Source organism: Neofelis nebulosa, chromosome 1 (assembly GCF_028018385.1).
Source record: "Neofelis nebulosa isolate mNeoNeb1 chromosome 1, mNeoNeb1.pri, whole genome shotgun sequence".
NCBI lineage: Eukaryota > Metazoa > Chordata > Mammalia > Carnivora > Felidae > Neofelis > Neofelis nebulosa.
The window spans coordinates 86,916,376-86,939,878 of NC_080782.1; the positions used below are offsets into that span (position 1 = coordinate 86,916,376).

Sequence of the window (23,503 nt, forward strand, 5' to 3'; positions counted from 1 at the left end):
GGTACATTACATATCAATGAGTTCTTTCTTCATCTAATGGGACTAATAATAGTATCCATGTCATATGGTTGTTGTAAAGTCATAGTAAACATACATGCATACATATAAAATATAATTAAGACATATATAACACCATATATACAAATTATAAAATATATCTTTTTTTAATGTTTATTTTTGAGAGAGAAAGAAATAGAGTGTGAGTGGGGAAGGGCCAAGAGAGAGGGAGACACAGAATCTGAAGCAGGCTCCAGGCTCTGAGCTGCCAGCACTGAGCCTAAAGCAGGGCTTGCCCACGAACTGTGAGATCATGACCTGAGCTGAAGTCGGACGCTTAACCGACTGAGCCACCCAGGCGCCCTGAAATATGTATCTCAAAACAATGCCTGACCTATCATAAGCACTATAAAACTGTTAACTATTGTTATTGTTAAAAGCATTTAAATTTCTTACCCAGCATTACATTCTGTGGCCAAACATTTTTTAAATATTTAAAAAACATTTTAAGATACTTTTTAAATATTTGATTGTGCCAACCAAGATCTCTTAAATCTAAACATGCATACAAACATACTTGAACACACGCTGGTTTTGCCCACACCTTTCCACCACTTTCCTAGTAAGTAAAGTGAAGAGAAGAAAGATCAAGTAACTTTCCCAAAGTCACACAGCAAATAAGTGGCAGGGCCAGGACTAAATCCATGAGTCCACCTTAAAGGTCTGCCCTCTGCGATTCTGATCAACCCCATCGCAGGTATGAGACAAGTAAATTGCTTTTGACTGGGACATATTTATCTGCAAATGTACTGATTTAAATTAAACTCAAAAGAGCCACCAGTACAAGTCACATTATAACCCTGCTATGTCTATTCTTATTCTTAATCCCTTGGGAAAATTAGGTATTTTCTGGCAAATTCTCAGGAGACAGCCTCCTTTAATAACAGATGATTTGCCATCACGGTTTTTGTTGGAGGCGTTACCCAGGCCAACACTATGGAGTAAGAGGACAGGAAGAACTCTCTTCAAAGCAAGCAGAGGGCGGTGACTCTAGGAAAGTCAGCCTCCCTCTGTGGCATCTTTGGCATGCAGGCCATGTGTTGCTCTACACTAAAACTGTTCTCACATTTGCTTCAAGGAAAGTGATCCTTGTGTCTTCTTCTGTTTCAACTGCTAAATTCCACACTGTTCCTCAGAGATTTTACTGGTTGAGAATTGGGTTGAAAATTCTCTTTGTTTTGCTGGTTGAGGATCTTACCGAAGTTGAGCCCCACCAGGGGCACTGCTCTGCACCCCAGAGAGGTGAATAACAAAGGCCTCTGGACGACCAGGACTGGGAAATGTCCACAGCAAGACTCCTTTACTTTGTTCTCCATGAGAAAATGAAAGGCTCCCTGGGAGGGAAGAGGACAAGAGTATCAGGGTATTATTTATGAGTTCTTACACTGGGATACAACTCTTAAAAATGCAGTAAAATACTGTCTTTTCCAAAATTCTGTAACAGTCTACAAAAGGTTAAAACATTTAAAAAGGCAGAAGGGGAAGTAAACTTAGAGAAAGGTCATTACGCCACAAGTTCTGCCTTCAATCCCTGTCTGTTCCGCATGGTAGAGGTCACATCATCTAACATTTAGGTCTCAGTGACCCTCACAGAGCTAACGGTATAATTAAAAAAGAAAGAAAGAAAATGAAGCAACAGCCACTCTATTGTGAGAAATATTCAGGTGAACACATAAATGAATACAAAGTTCTACCTTTTTTTAATATTATACAGGCACATTAAGTTTTTAGAACTACTTTTAATAAACTAATATATCGACAGAATCATCTGCTTAGTGACCACTATTTCCAGGTGAGGTATGAAGTTTTTATTTTGACTGAATAAAGTTTCTCATTTTTACCAACTCTGATCACTCAAATATGAAAGCAGTGTATTAGAAAACAAATGGTGGGGCACCTGGGAGGCTCAGTCAGTTAAGCATCCGACTTAAGCACAGGTCATTAATTATCTCAGGGTTTGTGAGTTTGAACCCCACTGACAGTGCAGTGCCTGATTGGGAGTCTCTCTCTCTTTCTCTCTCTCTCTCTCTCTCTCTCTCTCTGCCACTTCCCTACCCACACTGTCTCTCTCTCAAAATAAATGAATAAACTTAAAAAAAGAAAAATAAAAAGAAAAGAAAAATGGTTCAGGGCGCTTGGGTGGCTCAGTCAGTTGAGTGTCCAACTCTTGGTTTCAGCTCAGGTCACGATCTCGTGGTTTGTGTGGTGGACCCAGGTCAGGCTCCACACTGATAGCACGGAGCCTGCTTGGGATTCTCTCTCTCCCTCTCTGCCCCTCCTCTGCTTGCTTTCTGTCTCAAAATCGATAAATAAACATTAAAAAAAAAAACAAGGGGTGCTTGGGTGGCTCAGGTCATGATCTCGTGGTTCATGAGTTTGAGCTCCACATCAGGGTCTCTGCTGCAAGCATGGAGCCTGCTTTGGGTCCTCTGCCCTCCCCCCCACCTGCCCCTCTCTGCCCCTCCCCAGCTTGCTCTCTCTCTTTAAAACATAAACATTAAGAAGCAAAAAACAAAAACGAAACACAGTTCATTATCCAGAGTAATGACAGTCCAAGAAAATGAGTGGCCAATTACACATCTTCATGTCCTATAGGGCAGATCTTAGAAAAGCTACAACTCACCTAATTTTGGGGTCATATTGCCAACAACAATGAATTCGGGGATTTCTAACCCAGGGGCATATCCAGCCACCCAGGCAACCACAAGAGAGCCATATGTGCCTCTCCTAGAAATCACAACGTGGCTTGTTCCCGCAGTGACGTCCATGAGTGGAAAAGCAGGAGATTCAAATCCAACCTGAGAAAAAACATGCTTAGAATATTTTATTTCTTTCTAAACATTCCTGTTTTCTAAAGAGTGGGTTATAAGTCAACTTTCTCTTTGTTTATACAATCTATTGTCTTGTTTTGAAAATATTCAATTCAAGAGTAATTCTTAAGAAATGACATCTGAGGGGCACCTGGGTGGCTCAGTCGGTTAAGCGGCCGACTTCGGCTCAGGTCATGATCTCACAGTCCGTGAGTTCGAGCCCCGTGTCGGGCTCTGTGCTGATAGCTCAGAGCCTGGAGCCTGCTTCAGATTCTGTGTCTCCCTCTCTCTCTGCCCCTCCCCTACTCACACTCTGTCTCTTACCCTCTCAAAAATAAACAACAAAAAAAAAGTCTTCTAGCCACAACACACACACACACACACACACACACACACACACACACACCCCACATTCAAACACTGGTAAGGAGTACAGAGGATACATCAAGGACAGGAGTACACCATGATTGGCCCCAATCTTGCCCTTTGAGGTGATACATGTCATGACCATGTGCATGGACAAGGAGTAGGAAATATTTTGCTATGCCAAATAAATGGTTCATGTTGAAAGCAATCTTTTTTTATAATGACCTGTGAGTAACATGAAGACAACAAAACTTCAAAGTATTATTTATTAAGTTATAGTCCTCCATTCCCTCTTGAACAGATGAGGTGCAGAAGAAAGAAAACTATTCTTCTCAGTTATTTTTTAATGCTGATGGATTCCACCTAGGGGATAAGCAAATCCACCCCCTGTGGAGAAGCAGCCCAGGAGGGAGTTTCTGAAGAGGATCTGCTTAATGGTCAGAGACCCTGTTACACAAGCTTCTGGCCAGCTCTATCAGCTGCAGAGACTACATGTCTACACATTGGTCTAGGCCCGCCTTAATCAATCAAAGCTGAAGGAGCTCCCATCTGAAGTAAAAAGATGCAATGTTATCTCACCATCGTCTAACAAATACACACATTACCATGAGCCAGAGACAACAGTCCCTGCCTTGCTCGTATACTGACAGAATCTGCCTACATAGGAATTAAAGCCCTCAAGTTATTCTTTGTTCTCCTGTGAATTTACGAAGTGATTAGGAAACACTCTTTCCCACACTGAACTCCTGTAGAAGATTCAAATATGCAGGCACAACCAAGTCACAGGATCCTATCACGATTTATCTCCATCAGCACAAACGTGGCACAATAAAAAGGGCTCTCAAAATGAAAGAAAAATATTCACAATGAGTAAATGAAAAAGTCTGAGATATTAACGGATGTTTTGTTCTAATTTTAATTATTTAGCATAAAATATCTCAATATGAAATATTCACTAACAACAACAACAAAAACCTGGAAATTTTTATTCTAGGTGACGGTTATTTTAAAAATCCTTATATTCACGTTCTATGAGACACAAACTTTCTGAATCTCCAAAAAGGAAAATGTCAAAAATTGGCAAATTACTTTCATAAAATGCATCTATAATCAATGCATCTACTTTGATACTGATTTAAGGAAATAATGAATCTTGAGCAATTTTAGGTCTAAGAATCTTTTTAATCCTTCCTGTGAAAGCTGCCCTCTAGTGGTTCTACGACGGTTACACACCCTGGACCCATTACCTGAGAATTGGCGGCTTTCTCAGGGACAGGAAGGACAGTGGATTTTGCTTCCTGGAGAATTTTTGGCATGCCGTAGAAACGCCCACTGACAAGCATCACAGTCAGCAGTTGCAAGGTGAAATTAGAGCCCAGGGATAAGAAGACCTATAAACAATCAGTATCAATGACTTCTTTAGTAGTATAAAAAATAATTTTCAGAGAAAAATACTGACATTTGACAGGAGTCATTAGCACAACATCTCACGGTCCTTTCATACAGTTTCATCAATATATGTCTTTTCCCTCAGGTCATAAAACAAATCACAAGTACAAAGACTATGGGGTGAAGAGTGATCGAGTGTAAAAACACAAATTTGCAAATCTTCCATGTGTGTCCAAATGCCTCAAGAATGATAACAATCATAGAAGTCACATTAGTAATGGAATCATGTACCACAGGAATAAAAGAGCGCACTGGTGAACAGTCAGCATCTAAAACTCACTTTCTTCTTCTCCATCGAGTGATAATTACTATGCTAATGAGATTTACTCAAAACGGATAATGATGTAGGTGTACTGATCATCCGAATATTTTGGATAAATAAAAATTACCAATAAAATGTATTAGATTACAAAGTTTTAAAGTTTTCAAATCTAACTAAAAAAGGGAAATTCTGAATTTAAAAATTAATGTTACTCTAAAATGGATTTTTTTTTTTAATTTACAAAGCATTTTCCCACAGAAACATGGTTGTTGATAATGGATAAGCCTCCAAGTCATCTCATAATCTGGACTATTACTAAAAACTCTGTACATCTTTATTGAATGCAAAAATAACCATTTTTGTGGAGTCTGTTCTTCTTTTACATATAATGTATTTAAACATACACCACAGTCCTCCAAATGTGCAAAATATGTACCCTAGTAGTTTCAAATGTTATGTAACATGAGGATAACAGATGCTTCAATCATGCAATCAATCTTCATTTTTTCAAAGTGACACTCACTGAATATGACTCATAGATCAAGTGCTAAGGAAACAGAAATAAATCAGTGTCCTCACTTCAAGCATGTGCCTCCCACCTCTCTTCTAGGGGTGCACCCTTCCTCCACACAGTTCACTGGCTGGGCCGTTACGGTGGGGCATATGCATAAATCGAGGGTTAAGATTTTTTCAGTGGTCTCCTTTTTCCCTTATGCTCTAGATATAATGCATTGCTCTTTGAAGACTGGGATATTAGTAAGAAGAAGAAAATATGCATATAACTTTTGATTCTCCAAAACTTAACTACTGATGGCCTACTGTTGACTAGAAGCCTTACTGATAACATGAATAGTCAATTAACACATATTTGATAAGTTTTCACATATTACTACTGTATTCTTGCAATAAAGCAAGCTGGAGAGAAGAAAATGTTCTTAAGAAAATCATAAGGGAAAATACATTTACAGTGCTGTACTATATTTGCTGCAACACATCCACATGTAAGTGAACCCGCACAGCTCAACTCAGGTTGCTCAAGGGTCAACTGTATACCATTCATCTTTTCAAGTGAAAGGAGAAGAAGACTAACACCCTTCAAAATGTTCCAGGTACAGGGGCGCCTGGGTGGCGCAGTCGGTTAAGCGTCCGACTTCAGCCAGGTCACGATCTCGCGGTCCGTGAGTTCGAGCCCCGCGTCAGGCTCTGGGCTGATGGCTCGGAGCCTGGAGCCTGTTTCCGATTCTGTGTCTCCCTCTCTCTGCCCCTCCCCCGTTCATGCTCTGTCTCTCTCTGTCCCAAAAATAAATAAAAAACATTAAAAAAATTAAAAAAAAAAAAAAAATGTTCCAGGTACCATGCACTACAAGAGACAATCTAGGAGTTAGGCAGATCAAGGCTTTTAGTCCCTGTAATATATATCACTTATTTTGGATTTCCTACACATAGTCTGAGAATAGTTTTGTACTATCCATATGGCTTAGTAAAATAACAGAATAATCAAATCTTCACTGTGGCAGGTCTTACTGTCAAATGAAATCTCACTATAAAATAATAGGAAGCTATTCCTAGAAAAGCTAAAGGAATGTCCCCTGGTGTTCATTAACAGAAATTAAAACTTGAATGCATTCACAAGGTGATATCACATAGATAGGTATAAGAAAATGTTTTGTTACATAATTTAGGCACACTGTATTTTTTTAAAAACTCTTCTAATTTGTCAGTGAGACTTAATACAATCATATTCTGGTCAAGTTCATCCATCTCCCACTTCCCCAGCTTTGCAGTCTTTATTCCAGTCTGGAAAATTTTCAGAAACAGGAAATGGAGGCTAGAAATTAATACAACAGGGTCAGGGCATCGAGTCAATTTCCCAAAGAACTATAGGAATGTTAGAAATAAGTACTGCATTAAGTGTCAGATGCATTTAAACAAAAATACGTTATTACCAAATGGGAATATACTAAATTCATTTATAAACTGCACATGTCTCATCCAATAATTATTATGCATTTTTATGGCATTTTTTTAAGGTTATATTTAAATATCTCAGTAAGATTTTAAGCTGAAAACGAGATAAGCCAGGCCTCTCCTTGAAACGGTCAGGAAACTGAAGAAATGCTACAAACCTGACTCCTCACTGGCACCAGGTCCACTTTATATCTGGCACCGTCTTTGACCACCAGCTGCCTCTCTGAATTTTCACTAACAACTAGCTGCTCCTTTTGGTCAGAAGAGATCCGAAAACCAACAGCCACGTCTCCAAATGTTCCAGCAAGTCGGGTTACATTAATTTGGATGAATCTACTAAGGTTTTGCCCTACAAGGATTGACTGGTAATCTGAATATAGAGCAAATACTCCATGTGGGTCATCATTTGCAGAAACAGAGAACTGTGTGATGCATTTCTCTGGATCCAGTTCTGCTCCTCCCTCTACAGAAACAAGCCGGATCACATAATCTTCTTCAATCTCAGGTATATCATCTGGCAGCAAATGAACATCAAATCTCACTTCACTCTCTCCATCAGCAATAGTGAAAAATCCTTTTGTAGAAAGAAAGTCTCCAGTAATGTCAAACACACTGCTTATTTCCCAGTAAACCTAAAATAAAAGGAAATAATCCAACAAAGTCACATAATTCAGTATATTGAATCAAAAGCCTTTATATTTCCCCCCATAATATACAAAAACTAACTCTGAATTGTGCAGCATCATAGTCAAAGCCAGACTCTCCAAATAGTCAGTTTAGAAAGTATGGAAGAATGACATTAGCATCATGAAAGTATATGAACTCTTTCAGACTATTGTATGCAATTTGCAGGACAAGATTACAAAATCTCATTTCACTTCTAAAATAATAACATGATTTGAAGAGATAAAGCAAAGCAAAGTTAACTTTGGAATGGCAGTTCCATAAATACATTCTAGAGTTCTGAATATGTATTTGACAGGCATTTGAATCACAGACAATACTTGAAGATAAAAAGCGAGTAGAGAATCTGATGCTTCATACTGGAATTTGTTTGGGTTCACTTTTAATTTTTTTTTTTTTTTCAACGTTTTTTATTTTTGGGACAGAGAGAGACAGAGCATGAACGGGGGAGGGGCAGAGAGAGAGGGAGACACAGAATCGGAAACAGGCTCCAGGCTCCGAGCCATCAGCCCAGAGCCTGACGCGGGGCTCGAACTCACGGACTGCGAGATCGTGACCTGGCTGAAGTCGGACGCTTAACCGACTGCGCCACCCAGGCGCCCCTGGGTTCACTTTTAACAAAAAGGGAATATCTACAAGATTTCAAGAATTAAAAATTCTTTTCCAAGAATTTTTGTACCCCTAACCATAAAGTTTCCACTGAGGAAGTACCAGTTTATCTCCAATATGTGAAAAGAGTTAAGTTCATAAAGAAACTGCAAAGTATGTTCTGCTAGCAAACAAACAACCTTGATCTGTTAGACAAACATCCCGATGATTTACAAGAGCATCCCCAAACAGTCTATGTCAATATACATGCAAATGCAACCTCTTAAAAATCAGTTGGTAAATGAGAAAATTATACTGAGAAATAAAGCTCTAAAGAATAGATGAAGCAATTTACAAAACTCATTGAGGGACTTAAGTAGGAAAAGTTAAACATCAGAGCAAATAAGAAAATACAAAATAATTCAGTCACACCCTTCATGACTAAGTGTGAGAAAGATCTTTTCAATCTAAGTATAGCTGGGTTTAGAGAAACAGCTAGAGGTTGATGTTGGCTGGAGAACCCAAAGGTGCTGAAATGAACCTTCTCGGCTTCTCTGAAACTCATGTTACTTCTAAAATTTTTACCATAACATACAGTTTCTCTGTTCTTCACAATCACGTTTGTTAGGCAAATTGTCACACTATTTAAAAATCAAATGAAAAATAGTACCATAATTTCTCCAAAAATGCCCTTGACTCTTTTGACAAAGAAAGTAATGATCAGGGGCCCTTCCAGAGCCGACGGCTCTGAATAGGTCTTCTCAGATAAAGACTCAGGAGCAAACTGAACAACCCCATTTGGATCGCCAAACTTCTGTATCTAAAAACAGAAAAAGATAGCAGAATGAATAATATAACAACGACAGATGAAATTACAGTACCTAACATATCAATATGCAGATAAGCTGAAGAAACGAAAGAAACACAGAAATAAGTCTTGAATATAATCTGCCTAGCTACCTGATTTTTCAAAAGCTTCTTCAGTACACTGATTGTTATCTAAAACAAGTAGGTTCTTATTCCCCAAGGGTAATGGGAGTGTCTGGAAAACTGTAATTTGTAGAGTCTCAGAAGGATGGTATTTCAATGCCTGAATTTGATTTGATTTGCCTCATGTTTGCTTCACTTTACCAGGTCTAATTGTTCAGTCAAACACTAGCCTAGATTTTGTTGTGAAAGTATTTTGTAGATGTGATTAATATTTACAATTGGTTGACTTGAGTGAAAGAGATTACCCTTGATATTGTGAGTGGGCCTCCTCCAATCAGCTGAAGGCTTTTAGAGCAAACACTAGAGCTTCCCAGAAGAAAAGGAATTCTGCCTCAACACTGCAATTTAGGAATCCTGCTTGATTTTCCATCCTGCCAACCTGTCCCACAAAATTCAAACTCAAGATCACGACTGCAAGTCTTTCGTAACCTTCCTACCAGCCTGCTCTATGGACTTTGGACTTGTCAACCCTCACAAACGTGTGAGCCATTTTTTTTTAAGTCAGTCTTTCTCTCTCTTTGTTTTTCTGGAGAAGTCTGACTGATACAGACCCCAGACTATTTTCTAAGCTTAAAAAAAAAAAAAGAATATCTCTCTAGATCATTTTCACAGTAGCCTTGGTCCCCAGCACTTTCTACCCCTAATGGACTAAATGGTTCATTCATATAAAATACACTAAATTCAGAGTTGATGCAACACATCATTGCGCTAATTGAACAAATAACCATTCTTTCTCCCCACAATCTGCCTTGTGACTGAGTTAATAACTTTTATGTACTTTCACAGCAGGGATACCCAATGTTTAGGATGATGTAACAAACAGCTCCTGTCTAAAAGTGCAAAAATATTTCCAAAACACCAAATTTTCTCAGGGAGCAAAATAAGTATTTATCACACTACATGAAGGCCACTTAAAAAGTAACTACCAATAATCAAGCTATATAATGAATTAATATAATAACCAGAAAGTCTGGTCCATAGGAATTATTCTGACTTCATCTGGTTTTATGACTTTCGATACATCTTAAGCCCATGGAGTTTCAACAAATATAAAATGCATTTTTTGATAAATTCATTAAATCCAAAATTCTGTGGGAAAAATAAAGTTGGACTTACTGTTATAGTAATATCTTTAGATCTGGAGTCTAATTTAGCTTCTCCTTTCACAAGTTCAAGTTTAATAATGAAAATCTCTTCAACTTCAATGTCTTCATGAGGATAGATTGTCAGAGTGATGGTTCTCACACCACCTTCTCCCTCTCCAAAATAGAAGAATCCACTCACTGGGTCTGCAATGTCTCTGTTCTGTGGTGGTAAAGCTTCTTGAGAATTGGGTCCTAATATCTCCCAGTTCACCTGAAGGATATTGTGTTTTTAATAGAGATGATCAATTTCAATTTTTTTATTTATTTCTTTATTTTAAAATTTTTTAAAAAGTAATCTCTACACTCAATGAGGAGCTCAAACTCACAGCCCTGAGATCAAGAATGGCATAATCTACTGACTAAGCCAACCAGGTGCCCCAGAGATAATCAATTTTAAACAAAGAATTACTTTGCAGGATATGTAGTATTAGAAACAAATATATCTATATATGAAAATTATTCTATGATATCTCCAGCAAATTCCTCATGTCTTTTAAAAAATACTAATATTTGAGGGGCATCTGGGTGGCTCAATCAGTTACATGTCCAACTTCGGCTCTGGTCATGATCTCATGGCTCTTGAGTTCAAGCCCCATGCAGGGCTCTGTGTTGACAATTCAGGGCCAGGAGCCTGCTTAGGATTCTATTTCCCTCTCTCTCTCTGCCCCTCCCCTGCTCACACTCTGTCTCTGTCTCTCTCTGTCTTTCAAAACTAAACATTGAAAAACAATTTTTTAATTAAAAATTAAAAAAATAAAAATACTAATATTTGCAAATATAAACTACCTAATTGCAGGATATAAGTTTTCAGGGATAACAATGTATATGCTTACTAAGTAAAGAAAAATATGAATACTTGGTCATTTGTCATCACCACAGGATAACAAAAATATAAAAGCATGTATTTTAAATATACATTTTAGAGAAATAAAAATTTAAATAGTATGAATACAACACTGTTTTGCTGTATGCACAGGTTCTGTCAACCAAAACCCATTTGAATAAGATAATAAAACTATGTGAAAAATCTTATGGGTGTGTAACTTCTTTTAAATACACCTAAATAAATTCCTAGTGTAAAACAAACACAACTTTTCTTAAATTGTTATAAAAAACAAAATTATATTCTAAATGCCTTTTTAAATATTTCTATAATATAAACTCATATACTTTTCATATCTGCAAGGAAAGAAAATTAGGAATTTCTCTTTGCTTCTTTTCTCTTTCTGCAGCACTGGGCATGTAGCTGACCACTGCCTCTTTCTGGCAATGCTGCATCCTGTCTTCAGTGGCCTCCATGATACATACCTTCCCAGTTTTCTTCCGCCTCTACATCTCAGGTTTCTTAGCTGGCTCTCCTTCCTCAGAGAGTTCACTGCTGGCAGCTGGGGACTTCAGGCTGTCTCCTTCACGTCCCTATCTACGCACCTTAGGCCACACAGTTTCAAATGCCTCCACAAGTCAGCAGCTTCTCCCCTCCCCGCAACCGCAACCCATACTTACACATGCCCCTGCCTGCCCGACCCTGCACTGGGACGTCCGGTATCAATCTCCAATTAACATGGCCAAAACAGAACTCTTGGTTTTCTGCCAAGCTTCTGCATCTCAGTAAACAGCACTACAATTTAACCAGCTGCTCAACTGAAATTGCAGCAGTTATTCTTCATTCCACCTTCCCTCAGCCTCCACTAATCTAGTGTTTTCTCCAAAACATACTCAATATCTATTCACTCCTCACCATCCCATCTCCACCTGTCTGAGCCACTGTCATCTTGACCCTGGACGACACAGGGCAAGAGCCTCCTAACTAACCTCGCTGCTTCTACTCTGGCTTCCTGACATTTCATTTTCCTTAGAACAGTCAAAAGGGAGCTACTTAAAATGGCAATCCAAGGACATCAACACCATTCCCCCACTTCAAACTCTCTAATGGTATCCTGTTTGCACTTAGAATGGTCTTTAGTCTGGCTAAGGAGGGTCGCTGTGATCAAACACCTCTCGACCTCTCTGATCTACCTTGTGCTGCTACCCCCGACCACCCAAGCCCGCTACCACATGGAACTCTCCGTACCTCAAACATGCCAGGCTTGTAGATACACACTTATTCCTTCTGCCCAAATGCTCATCCCTCTAACAATTACGTGACCATCTCTTTCTCAGCATCCAGTGTTCAGCTTAAATATCACGTCACCATCTAATCTAGAGTAGTCAACAACTCTAAGTCTAGAGTCGTAGTCAATCTAGAGGTAATTCACAATTGTGTTTCTCAATTTTACATCCCTGCAGAGCACTTAAGTGCTATCACATAATTTCTTTTTGTTTATTGCTCTGAAAACTCTAAGAGAACAGAGACGAGGTCTGTCTAGGTCACCAGTGTATTCTCAGTGCCCAGAAGAGGACCTGGAACATGGAAAGCACTCAACAAGTACTTGAACTAATGCGTTTTATAAGAATTCTTCATTTTATTTCTAACTTGCTCTCGAGAGATTCTGATGACAGCTTGTCTCATACATTTTTATGGACTTATATGACCTGGAAGCCACTTTACCCCTATTAGGTAATTAATAAATATTATTGCATATACATAAATGGATATATTTGAATAGTAAGAAAATCCAGCTCCATACTCAAGCTATCATTTTTCAAACCATGGGAAGAAGAACTCTACCTGAATCTCTCCCAAGAGTCCTCCAGCCCGCTCCAGCAGCAAGGATAAAATCATTGTGGAATGGGGATTAGGAACAGAAATGTTGCTTTCATTAAGAAATCTTATAACGCCAAACGGAGGGTCACTCTTGGCAATTGTGATTCTGCTCACTAGGTGGCGCCCAAGGACCGCTCCTCCAGTCGCTCCAATGAGCAAAATTTCAACGGGCTCTGCAAATTCACTGCATAGCAAGAAGGAGCAATTCTGAGTTTAAACATATTAAAACGCTTCTAAAACCCAAATAACTAGTCATTTTCCAAATTGGTCATACATATTCAAGGCACAGCATTCATACACCAGTGGTACGAAGAGGGTGCTTAGCTAAAAGCATGAATGATCAACTTCAATATTACATAACCTGCAATAGTTATTAGACGTTCTTCCTCTCTTGTGAATTGCTTAATGCATTATTAAGGAAGTGAATTGCAGGATGCTTCTACATTCTGATTAGACTTTTCAAATCTAAAAGAACAAAAATTTATTGTTTCCCTCTATATGCAAAAAGTGACAAAGACAATCCTAATGGTCTCCTGATCCCTTCTTCCCTACCCCAGCCCCCATAAAAGTTTCTCATGAGTTTCTCAATTGGCACATGTATAACCTAAAATCCTGTTATCAGTGCAAAACATAGGTAAAGACTGGAACACAAAAATCCTGCTTTACATATGCCCAAAGTATTTCCAACATTACTAAATAGTATTACCTTTCATTATCATCAATGATGGAGACATTTATAAAACTTAAATTCTGTCCATGCTGAAAGGTGATTGAACTGCCATGCAGTATATAATCCACACCGGCAGGAACTGTAGAGGAACTCCGAGAGATGAAATCAGCAGTCACACGGCCATAAGTCCCCTGCAGCCTCACCACTGGAATCATAATCACTCCAACATCCTCCTCCACTGTGGCAGGAATATGTAATTAACTGGTATGCCAGACAAAACCACTATCTTTTTAAGACTCAGTCAAATTAAACACAGCAATATAACAGTACAGTTGTGCAAGCCCTCAATGTTTCCATAGTTCATTTATCACTTTAAAAAATATTAGTGAAAATTTCAAGACATTTTTTATGAGAAATGCAGTTTGTCATAAGTTAAAAATTATAGTGAGCAGTGCAAGTTAGAATTGAAATAAGCTATTTAATCATTAGCACAGGAATTCTTCCTCTGTGTACTACATACAAATAAATGATGCTTGCTTTCCAAGACAATGCTAGATGAATATGAAAAACCCTTAGACAATGCTAGATGAACATGAAAAACCCTTAAAATATGTGTACTCAAAGGAAAGTATTCTGGACTGCTGCTACATTTAGTTGAAGTCTATGTAATATAAATAACTGTGTTTAATGTTAATTATATCATATGAATGTTTTAGAAGTCCACATGTAAATATAATTCTATTACTTCTTGAGTTCCGATGAAATATATTTGAGAATGTGAAAATGTATCCTCAAAGTTTAATTTCAACTTAGAAATTCTTTTCAAAAATTTATTTCCTCTTAAGCTATGCCAACCTCTGTAAATTAAAATGTCATTTAATAGTTTACACTAGCTATGTTTACATTAGCCAACAGTTCATATTAGCTATAGCTAAATAATACTGAATTTACACTGTAGTAATAAATATGCATTGCTCCAAAGACAACAAATCAAACAGAAATCACTGAACACAAAAAAAATTCTAAGTGATTTATTTATTTCTTGGTGTAAAACTGAAGCATGACTTTTATTAACTGTAGACTGAAGTTCACAAAATAGTGATGTCTTCCATATTCGTAAAGTCGATATTAATCAATTGCAAAATGATTTCTGATGAGCTTTAAAAATGGGTACATAACCAATGAATTTGATGGAGGCAATGAAGTCAAAAAGTTAATTGCAGCAAGAAGATAACATGATTATTTTGAAAGGCATGTTCATATTCTACCTTTAAATAAAATAAAAAAGCAGCCCCTTTTTCCCCAGGAGGGATTACAGCCATAGATCATGCATTCTGCTTCTAGGGGGTTGGGGAACAGACAACAGTAGGTGGCTGCTGTTAGGAACTGTCACAAGAAAGTACGAGTAGGTGCCCAGATACCACCTGCATTGTATCTGCAGTCCAGTAAAACAGTCATTTCAAAGCTGATTATTTATTAGAAACTGAATATTCACTGATTTCTAATCAGAGAGGAAATGATTTCATAAATGAGAAAGATACTTTATGAAGATGACTGAAATCTAAACATTGCAACAATCCTAAGGTTCAATGGGTTTTCTAAAGCCTCGTTCCTTACCATTCAGCTTTGCCACACACAAGTAAGGTTCATACTGCCCAAAGATAACTCAAAATATACTTTACAAATAAAATATATAAATATATATAAATACATATAAAGGTGTACATGTAGGGGCACCTGGGTGGCTCAGTCGATTAAGCATCCAATTCTTGATTTTGGCTCAGGTCATGGATCTCCCGGTTCACGAGACTGAGCCCCGCTCAGGTTCTATGCTGACAGGGTGGAGCCTGCTTGGGAATTCTCTCTCTCTGCCCTTCCTCTACTCCCATCGTCTCTCTCTCTCTCTCTCTCTCTCTCTCTCTCTCTCAATAAATAAATTTTAAAAACCTTTTTGAAAAAAGAAAGTTGCGGCAAATTTATAAGATGACTGAAAACTTACCTTCAAAGGCAGTGTATCTTGGGTCAAATTCAATGACACCCTCTACGTTATCATTTTTCATTATTATGATTCGAATAATGGAGATGTTTCCTATTTCAGGAGGTTGATCTATCTGAAGTCCATTTTCTTGAATGGTAAAATCATACCCGCTTGCGAAGTCATAAAAAAAATAATAAAAGAAAAGGAGTAAATAATTGTTCATTGAAATGTCCTCTTAGCTCCTATAACTTAGTCCTATTAAGTGTTCTTATATTTTTAAAGATCCCAACACTAAAATATTTCTTTTTCCTGAAATGATGTCTGAAACAGACTTCTGTGCTGCTCCCAATTATCACTGCCTGCATGAAACCTAAACCAATATAAAGTTATTAAATGAGAAAAAGACTATTGGGAAATTGGGGAAAAGTTGTAAAATGAACCTCTGGGTGACGAACGCATTGATAAACTCATCCAACAGTGATGGACCAAGGAAGAGGATGTACATGAAACTGTAGTGCACTCTGAGACAGGAAACCAGCTGGGCCACAGTCACAGTGTCAGGATGAAAGGGTTACTTTAAAATTTTTTTATGTTTATTTACATTTTGAAAAAGAGAGAGAACAAGCGAGTGCGTTTGTACACGGGGAGGAACAGAGAGAGAGGAAGAGAGAGAATCTCAAGCATGCTCTGTGCTATCAGCACAGGGCCCAATGAGACTGCAGAGCTGAACATGGGGCTCATTGCCACAGACTGTGAGATAATGACCTGAGCCAAAATCAAGAGTTGGACGCTTAACTGACTGAGACACCCAGGTTCCCCTAAAAGGGTGACCTTAACTTTTTTTTAATGTTTATTCATTTTTGAGAGAGAGAGAGACAGAGCACGAGCAGGGAGGGGCAGAGAAAGAAGGAGATACAGAATCCGAAGCAGGCTCCAGGCTCTGAGCTATTAGCACAGAGCCCGACACAGGGCTCGAACTCACAGACTGAGAGATCATGACCTGAGCCGAAGTTGGACACTCGACTGACTGAGCCACCCAGGTATCCCTGAAAGGGTTACTTTAAGGGAAAAAAGGGTGTCATGCCACTAAAGAAATTTCAAGCTATAAGAAAATATCTCTGTGGACACCAACTGCAATCAATGCCTCTATTCTTTAATACACATGGTAGTTCACTTGGCTAATGACATATTTCTGCTGAGGAAGTCACCTTTTTTTTTTTTTGATTGATGTTTTTTGTTTTTCCCCATGAAGAAAAGTTGTGACCTCCAGAGTTTTATATCACTTTAATTCCTGAAGCTAAAAAATGTCACAAAACCATTTCAGTCTTTTCTTCAATTCTCAAATTCTATTTGCCTGGTGTTTTTATGCTACATAGTTTCAAAAGGTTGAAAGCTGATTAATAAGATTATTTGTAAGGCAACATTAGAAAACTGGGGATTAAACTATTAAATAAGAGTCAATGTTAACAGTTGTCTGAGATGGACTGTAGATGACCTGATTCCCTTAATCCCAAAGAAGTAAATTTTCTAGCAAGTAGGCAAAATGAGATCATACAACTTTGCTTTTTCAAATCAAAGGAAACCTAGAAATTCACCTAGAAGGAAAAACTTGGTTTTCTCAGAATTAAACTTAAGCAGGAATTGCTTTTTAAGGCCAAGTCATAGTTAGCCAATAACACAGATGTTATCTCCACACTTAATGAGTTAATTTGACTAAATTTCACTTAATGAAAACAGCAAGCAGCTCAAATTTTAACACATTTAATGTAAGCTAAAATTCATTCCCATTGTCGGTTTTCCTTTTTTCAGATGGCCAGGAAGATGGTGGACATTCAGACTAAGGATGCCTACCAAAAGCATGTAACCACTTTCAAAGTAAGAAGAGGGTCCTGCTTGGATAAACTGGCAAGGAGACGCTCCTGTGATACTGCAAAAACATTGGTCTGGGCTTCAAGATGCCCAAGGAGGCCATTGAAGGCACCTATTTGACAAAAGTGCCCCTTTCCTGCTAATTTCTCCATCCAAGGGCAGATTCTGTCTGGTGTGGTGACCAAGATGAAGAAGCAGAGAACCACTGTCATCCACTGAGCCTACCTCACCTACATTCAAGAGTAGAACTACTTTGAGAAATGCTTTAAGAACTTGTCTGTGCACCTCTCCCCATGCTTTAGGGATGTCCAGATCAGTGACATTGTCACAGTGGGTGCATGCCAGCCCCTAAGCCAGACTTGCACTCAACAGGTTCAAAGTCATGAAAGCTGCTAGCACCAGGAAGCAATTCTTTGAGTTCTGATATTAGACATCTGTCCACACCCTTGAAGAAAATAAAGTTATTTTTCCAGTAAAAAAAAATTAATTACCATTGCCAGACACAGAATCATTTCTGGGAAATTTAAGGCTTGAAGTGTACACAAATCCACAGTGTTTTTTTCCAAGTGGAATGATATACACTCTACCTAAGTCACACAGTGAAAGATTTTAGCTGGAAACAGCTTTTAAAGCATGGCATGCATATAACAGATGCAAAAACATATTCATGCACAAGAAAAATTCCTTTGAGACTCATAAATGTAGGGGCGCCTGGGAGGCTCAGTCCATTGAGCATATGACTTGATTTCAGCTCAGGTCATGATCTCAGGGTTTGTGAGTTCAAGCCCCACGCCGGGCTGTGCTGACAGTGCAGAGCCTGCTTGGGATTCAATCTCTCTCTCTCAAGATAAATAAATAAACATTAAAAAAACTTACATAAATGCAAACATTATTCTAGTTGCAGGTTTTGTGTAGTCTGTCAGAGCAGACGTACTCCCTGGGATACTACAGAATGCGTAAGGAGTTTCTGTCCTTGTTCATCAAGTCTGCTCCCACCAAATCAGGGAGCGAGACAGGCTCAGTATGGTTAATTCTTAATCTTCAATAAAATCCTGGTGCACAGCTAACAACTATCTTTGACTCAGATTTTTCCCCAGTTAGAAACTGCTGATGGGCAAGCAACCACCTCCTTCCCCCACAGAAGATAACACGGCCTTCAGAGATACCAAGGAAAGAAATCTCTCACTCAGTCCTTTCACAGGTGTAGAGATAGAGGTTATGAAATTATTACAAGCCCATGCCATGTTCAATTCCCTGACTACCCAGAGTGAATTCTCACAAGAAAAACAATATACTTTCAACTTTAGGGGAAAAATAATACTTTAGAACACTGCATAATTAACATCCTTTATCATAATTTCCCTTCTATGTCCTGTCCCACTGTCACATAAATCTGAAAAAGAACAAGTTCAGGATTAATCCCCACAACAAATATTCTTCTCCCTCTCTCTTTTTTTGTTTGCTTTTTCCCAATTTTCTTTACCTTCCCAGGAGTTCCACCTTTGTAATTACTAGAGAAAATTCCTCTGGGCCTTCTGGAAGACCATCATCAAGTATTTCAATCGGCACACTTTTTGCCATTTCCTCTGCTTCAAAGAGCAGCTCCCCTACCGCAGGGATAAAATCCAAGCCTGCCTCTGCTGTCCCACTCACGGTCTCATACCAGAGTCTCACAGGACCCAATGATCCACCTGAACGGGTGACTGTGATGTTCACCTATGCAAGAAACAGTTTTTATTTAATTTGGATGTTTTATCTACCAGACAATACTTAATTGTTATCATTTCTAACTAATTTTCTATGTTGATCAGGGTTATGTTAAGATTGCAAATAAATATATAAAAGTTTATAAATTATATGTTAAAATAATGATATTAACAAATTAGTTTGTGAAAACTATGGAAAATGAACAAGGAAATACTTTGTCAAGATCACTCACACTATAACTTGTTACATTAACTCTTAATATTTAAATTAAAGCTTAAGCTTGCCAAAAAAAATCACTCACTCACAAAAAAATAGAAACTAAAAATGGTATTTAAGATTTTAAGCATTTTACACTCTACCCTTTTGGCTTCCTCTGACACTCGAAGTTGCTCATGTGAAAAGGAGAATCGGCCATAGGGAAAGTCACTGGCCACCACTGTGATACCAGCAGTGCTGCGGGATTCACTTAGTATCCCCCCCTCACTGACCCCAGTGAGTTGAAACTCATAGAAGCTCTTCTCCTCAGGAATGTCATCATTCAAAGCCTAGAGAAGGACAGAAAGAGACGTTATCAGTAGGATCTATAACACTTAAAGAAAAATGCCTATCACGTAAACAACAACAACAAACTCAGGGATATCAACAACCCCCAACCACCCCACCCCGCCACACACACAGAACATAGGGAATAACAGAAACGAGTAATATTGATACCTGTATTATTACAACTGCTGCAGACTGTCCATCTCGCAATGTCAGTTTCCCTGATATTTCAGCAAATTCTCCCACAGAAGGAGGGAATATCCTCCAGTACACAGTGACCTCCCCCCAAATCGCTGAACCACGAACGAGGCTATAATATACAAAGGTATAATCAGTACGATTTTGTTGAAGTAATTTTTCCTAAATATGTTTCCTAAATATTTTCTGTGTCTTTCAACAACAATACAGACAAAACCTGTATTCTTTTAAAGGGATTTAAAAGAAAGCATTTATAGACTTTTCATGTAATACACAAGGGGCAAAATATGAATAGTTTACCACAGTTCTCTTAAAAAACAGCACTTGATACAAAGAACACTAGAGGAAAACTACGAAAAAGATAAAGTATTAACCCAAATTCAGTTTTTTCACTGATAGCTGTCCCTCTCTTCATGAGAAAATTTGTAATAAAGAAAACTGCCTATGATCATACTACTTTAATAGGCCCTAATTATATATAGGGCCTAATTTTAGAACACTTAGAATCATAAAATGTTTGATCCAGAGGATTTTCAAAGGAATGATTTTGTAGCTAAGACACAAGCTTACAGACAGGAAGTAACTCTCTTATTTGACACGGTGAGTGACAGAACAGGGTGAAAGCATCAGATCTCCTGATGTTAAGTGAAGGTGCTTTCCTTGTCGTAGGTTGTGCAAATCACCCAAGTAGCAGTCATGATCATTAGATGTCAAGATTCGTGAATATGCAACCGTATGATCAATACATATCTGTTGAAGAAACTTTTCCTAAATATTCTTCATCATCTAACTTCAAGATAGGTCAGGATAGGTCTTTAATTTTTAGCAAAACTTTTTTCTACTTTCCATAGGATGTTACAACATATAAAATGATGATGCCTGAAGAATATGTATGTGATGAAAACAATGCACTTACATAAAAATGCTAAGGATTTTAAATAAAAGTTCAAAATCTCGACCTAAGCAAAGAAAAAGCATGAAGCCCATACCTGATGATAGCAGTACCATTGTATTTTCCTGAGGGTTCCCCGATGAGGACATGCTTAGATGATGGAGCAATCCCAACTTCTCCTGATGTTCCCTTATCTCCCCGAATGATTATTGATGCACTACCTGAGTTGAAGATGATACATAACATGAATGAAACAAACATATGTATTCACTTATTATATGCCTGGCAAAATTCTCAGCACTTTACATATATACTAATCCTGTGAGTCAATGGTCATGGGAATCACATGAACTAGGTGCTAACATTATCCTCATTTATCCTCATTTTCCCAACGAAATTATTTAAGCGCATTGAGGCACTCAAGACAGTGAGGCAAAAAACTTGCCCCAGATCATATTTTTTTTTTTAATTTTTTTTTTAACGTTTATTTATTTTTGAGACAGAGAGAGACAGAGCATGAACGGGGGAGGGTCAGAGAGAGGGAGACACAGAATCTGAAACAGGCTCCAGGCTCTGAGCTGTCAGCACAGAGCCCGACGCGGGGCTCGAACTCACGGACCGCGAGATCATGACCTGAGCCGAAGTCAGCTGCTTAACCGACTGAGCCACCCAGGCGCCCCGCCCCAAATCATATTTTAATGAAAGGGTGCAGGAGAAAGTGGGCAATAATTCCACTATCACTCTCATAATAAGAGAGTACTCTTCCACCATTTGCATTAATTTACTTCTGCAATGACCATTTTGCAGTTCACTAAAACTGGCTATGTGGCAAAAGTAAGAATTCTTGGGGTAGTTTTTTAGTTTTAATTTTCTGACTCTGCTATTTGCTTACAAGCATTTATAAAAAGCGAGTTAAATAATAGAAAGAAAAATTATAACAAGTAATATGAGTATTCATATTATAATTTAGCACTAACTTGAAGGAAAGTGTTTCCAGAAGCTAATATTAGGGTTTTATGAAACAAAGGACTGAGTAACTATACTCTCACTTTCTTTGGCAATGGATTAATAAAACTAAGAGTGGTCCGTCATGTCCAAGTATGCCACAATTCGAAATATATTTTTTAGATTAATAAATTATTCATCCTGAACCACAGGTATATTCTTAGTCTTATGTCTAGTTAGTCTATATGACATCAGTCTGACATCCAATGTGATGTAGACAACTGAGCTAACTTAAGATGTATGGAAGAATATGGTATAATCATATGATTCCCTCAGAGGTTTGTTGGAAAGTACTCTAGAGAAAAATGAGAAAAGAACTACCTTAAGTACATACAGTGATATTCTCTACAATTTTGAGAATCTCTTTGGCCTGGAATTCTGCTTTTTCGGCCACAGACCAACTCCATAGGATGGAGCTACTGATGTTAAAAAAGGGCACGTATGTCACTAAGCTTTCATATCAAAGTTGCTGGGCCATTTTTTTATGGTTATTATTGTCTGTACCACAATGCAACCATTTTAGGGCCATTAACCCTTTCTCTTCAGATAGGAAACAAATTTTCATAAGGACCATAGACAAATGAGAATTACGATGCCTGTTTCTGAAATGTCAAAATATTGAAGTAATCACTTTCAGATGAAAATAGACATAGCTAGCCTGAAACAGACATAATATGCTAAGTTTTAAAATAATATTTTATTATAAAAGCCATATGTGACAATTATAAATGTGTAGAAAATATAGGTAATCAAATCACACTATCAACATTTCAAGTAAGTAATTCCAAACACACTTATAACATGCACGTGAAAAAATGGGATAACTCTGAACATGTTATGAAGCCTGCTATAACACAGCAATTATCCACGTAACTAAGTGTTTTTAATGTTTAATGTAATTAAAGCTTTTTCAGCTATATCCTTTTGAATACTTATATGGTACTCTGTCATATTTAACCAGTCTCCTATTCATGGACGTTTTAGGAAGCTTCCATATTTTACTTTACAAACATCACAACAACAAACATCTTTTAAAAAATCACAGAGCTAAGTACTATAAAATCTTTGATATATAACTTTACCAATTCCAATACCAATCAGGTATTAGAATTTCACTTTTAAAAACTCTTTGGCTGTCATACAAGTGGGTTAGCTTATGTTTCAGCAAACATTTTAGTAATCATAAAACCTAACTTTGTAACTACTCATTATTTGGTTATATTTTCCTGAGTATCTACTTTCTAATTTCCAAACATGTGAATTTCTCTTACCTTTCACTGGAGATATTTCTACTTCATCAATTGGTATCAACTGAATGGTAAAACGCCTGTCCTCCTCCAACACAGTATCATGAAGCGTGTGCAACACAATGGTCTTTTCAGACTCTGTCTATATCAAATGAGAAGAATAATAAATTTTCTGGATTGATAAAAGCCAAATTTTGAGTGTTCTCATTAGCAGAATAATGTTTATGCCCATAAGTATTTTTTCAAGTGTCTTTTTGTACCTTAGAATTATGAGTTGCTTCTAGAAAAATTACTATATAAAAATTAGCTCTGACCAAAAATCCCATGTAAGTTTTTAATTGGAAAGAAGGGGGAAAATTAACATAATCTCT

At 37.8% G+C, this 23,503-nt stretch overlaps 1 protein-coding gene and 1 pseudogene across 6 annotated transcripts in view; one reads left to right on the forward strand and one right to left on the reverse strand.

Annotated features, from left to right (window-relative positions):
- The window catches only part of ADGRV1 (adhesion G protein-coupled receptor V1), a 563,532-nt gene that overhangs the window by 356,323 nt on the left and 183,706 nt on the right, over window positions 1-23,503 (reverse strand). For all 6 annotated transcript variants that reach the window (XM_058727155.1, XM_058727147.1, XM_058727130.1 and 3 more), the window contains 14 exons: window positions 23,157-23,274; window positions 20,978-21,101; window positions 19,962-20,100; window positions 19,607-19,792; window positions 19,024-19,256; window positions 15,693-15,841; window positions 13,730-13,931; window positions 12,988-13,207; window positions 10,291-10,530; window positions 8,855-9,004; window positions 7,071-7,544; window positions 4,481-4,624; window positions 2,681-2,855; window positions 1,256-1,391 (listed from right to left, as the gene is read on the reverse strand). In XM_058727155.1, coding sequence (XP_058583138.1) covers window positions 1,256-1,391; window positions 2,681-2,855; window positions 4,481-4,624; window positions 7,071-7,544; window positions 8,855-9,004; window positions 10,291-10,530; window positions 12,988-13,207; window positions 13,730-13,931; window positions 15,693-15,841; window positions 19,024-19,256; window positions 19,607-19,792; window positions 19,962-20,100; window positions 20,978-21,101; window positions 23,157-23,274 — 2,690 coding nt within the window. The remainder of the gene's footprint in view (window positions 1-1,255; window positions 1,392-2,680; window positions 2,856-4,480; window positions 4,625-7,070; window positions 7,545-8,854; window positions 9,005-10,290; window positions 10,531-12,987; window positions 13,208-13,729; window positions 13,932-15,692; window positions 15,842-19,023; window positions 19,257-19,606; window positions 19,793-19,961; window positions 20,101-20,977; window positions 21,102-23,156; window positions 23,275-23,503) is intronic.
- On the forward strand, window positions 17,475-18,085 carry LOC131510244 (small ribosomal subunit protein uS17-like; annotated as a pseudogene).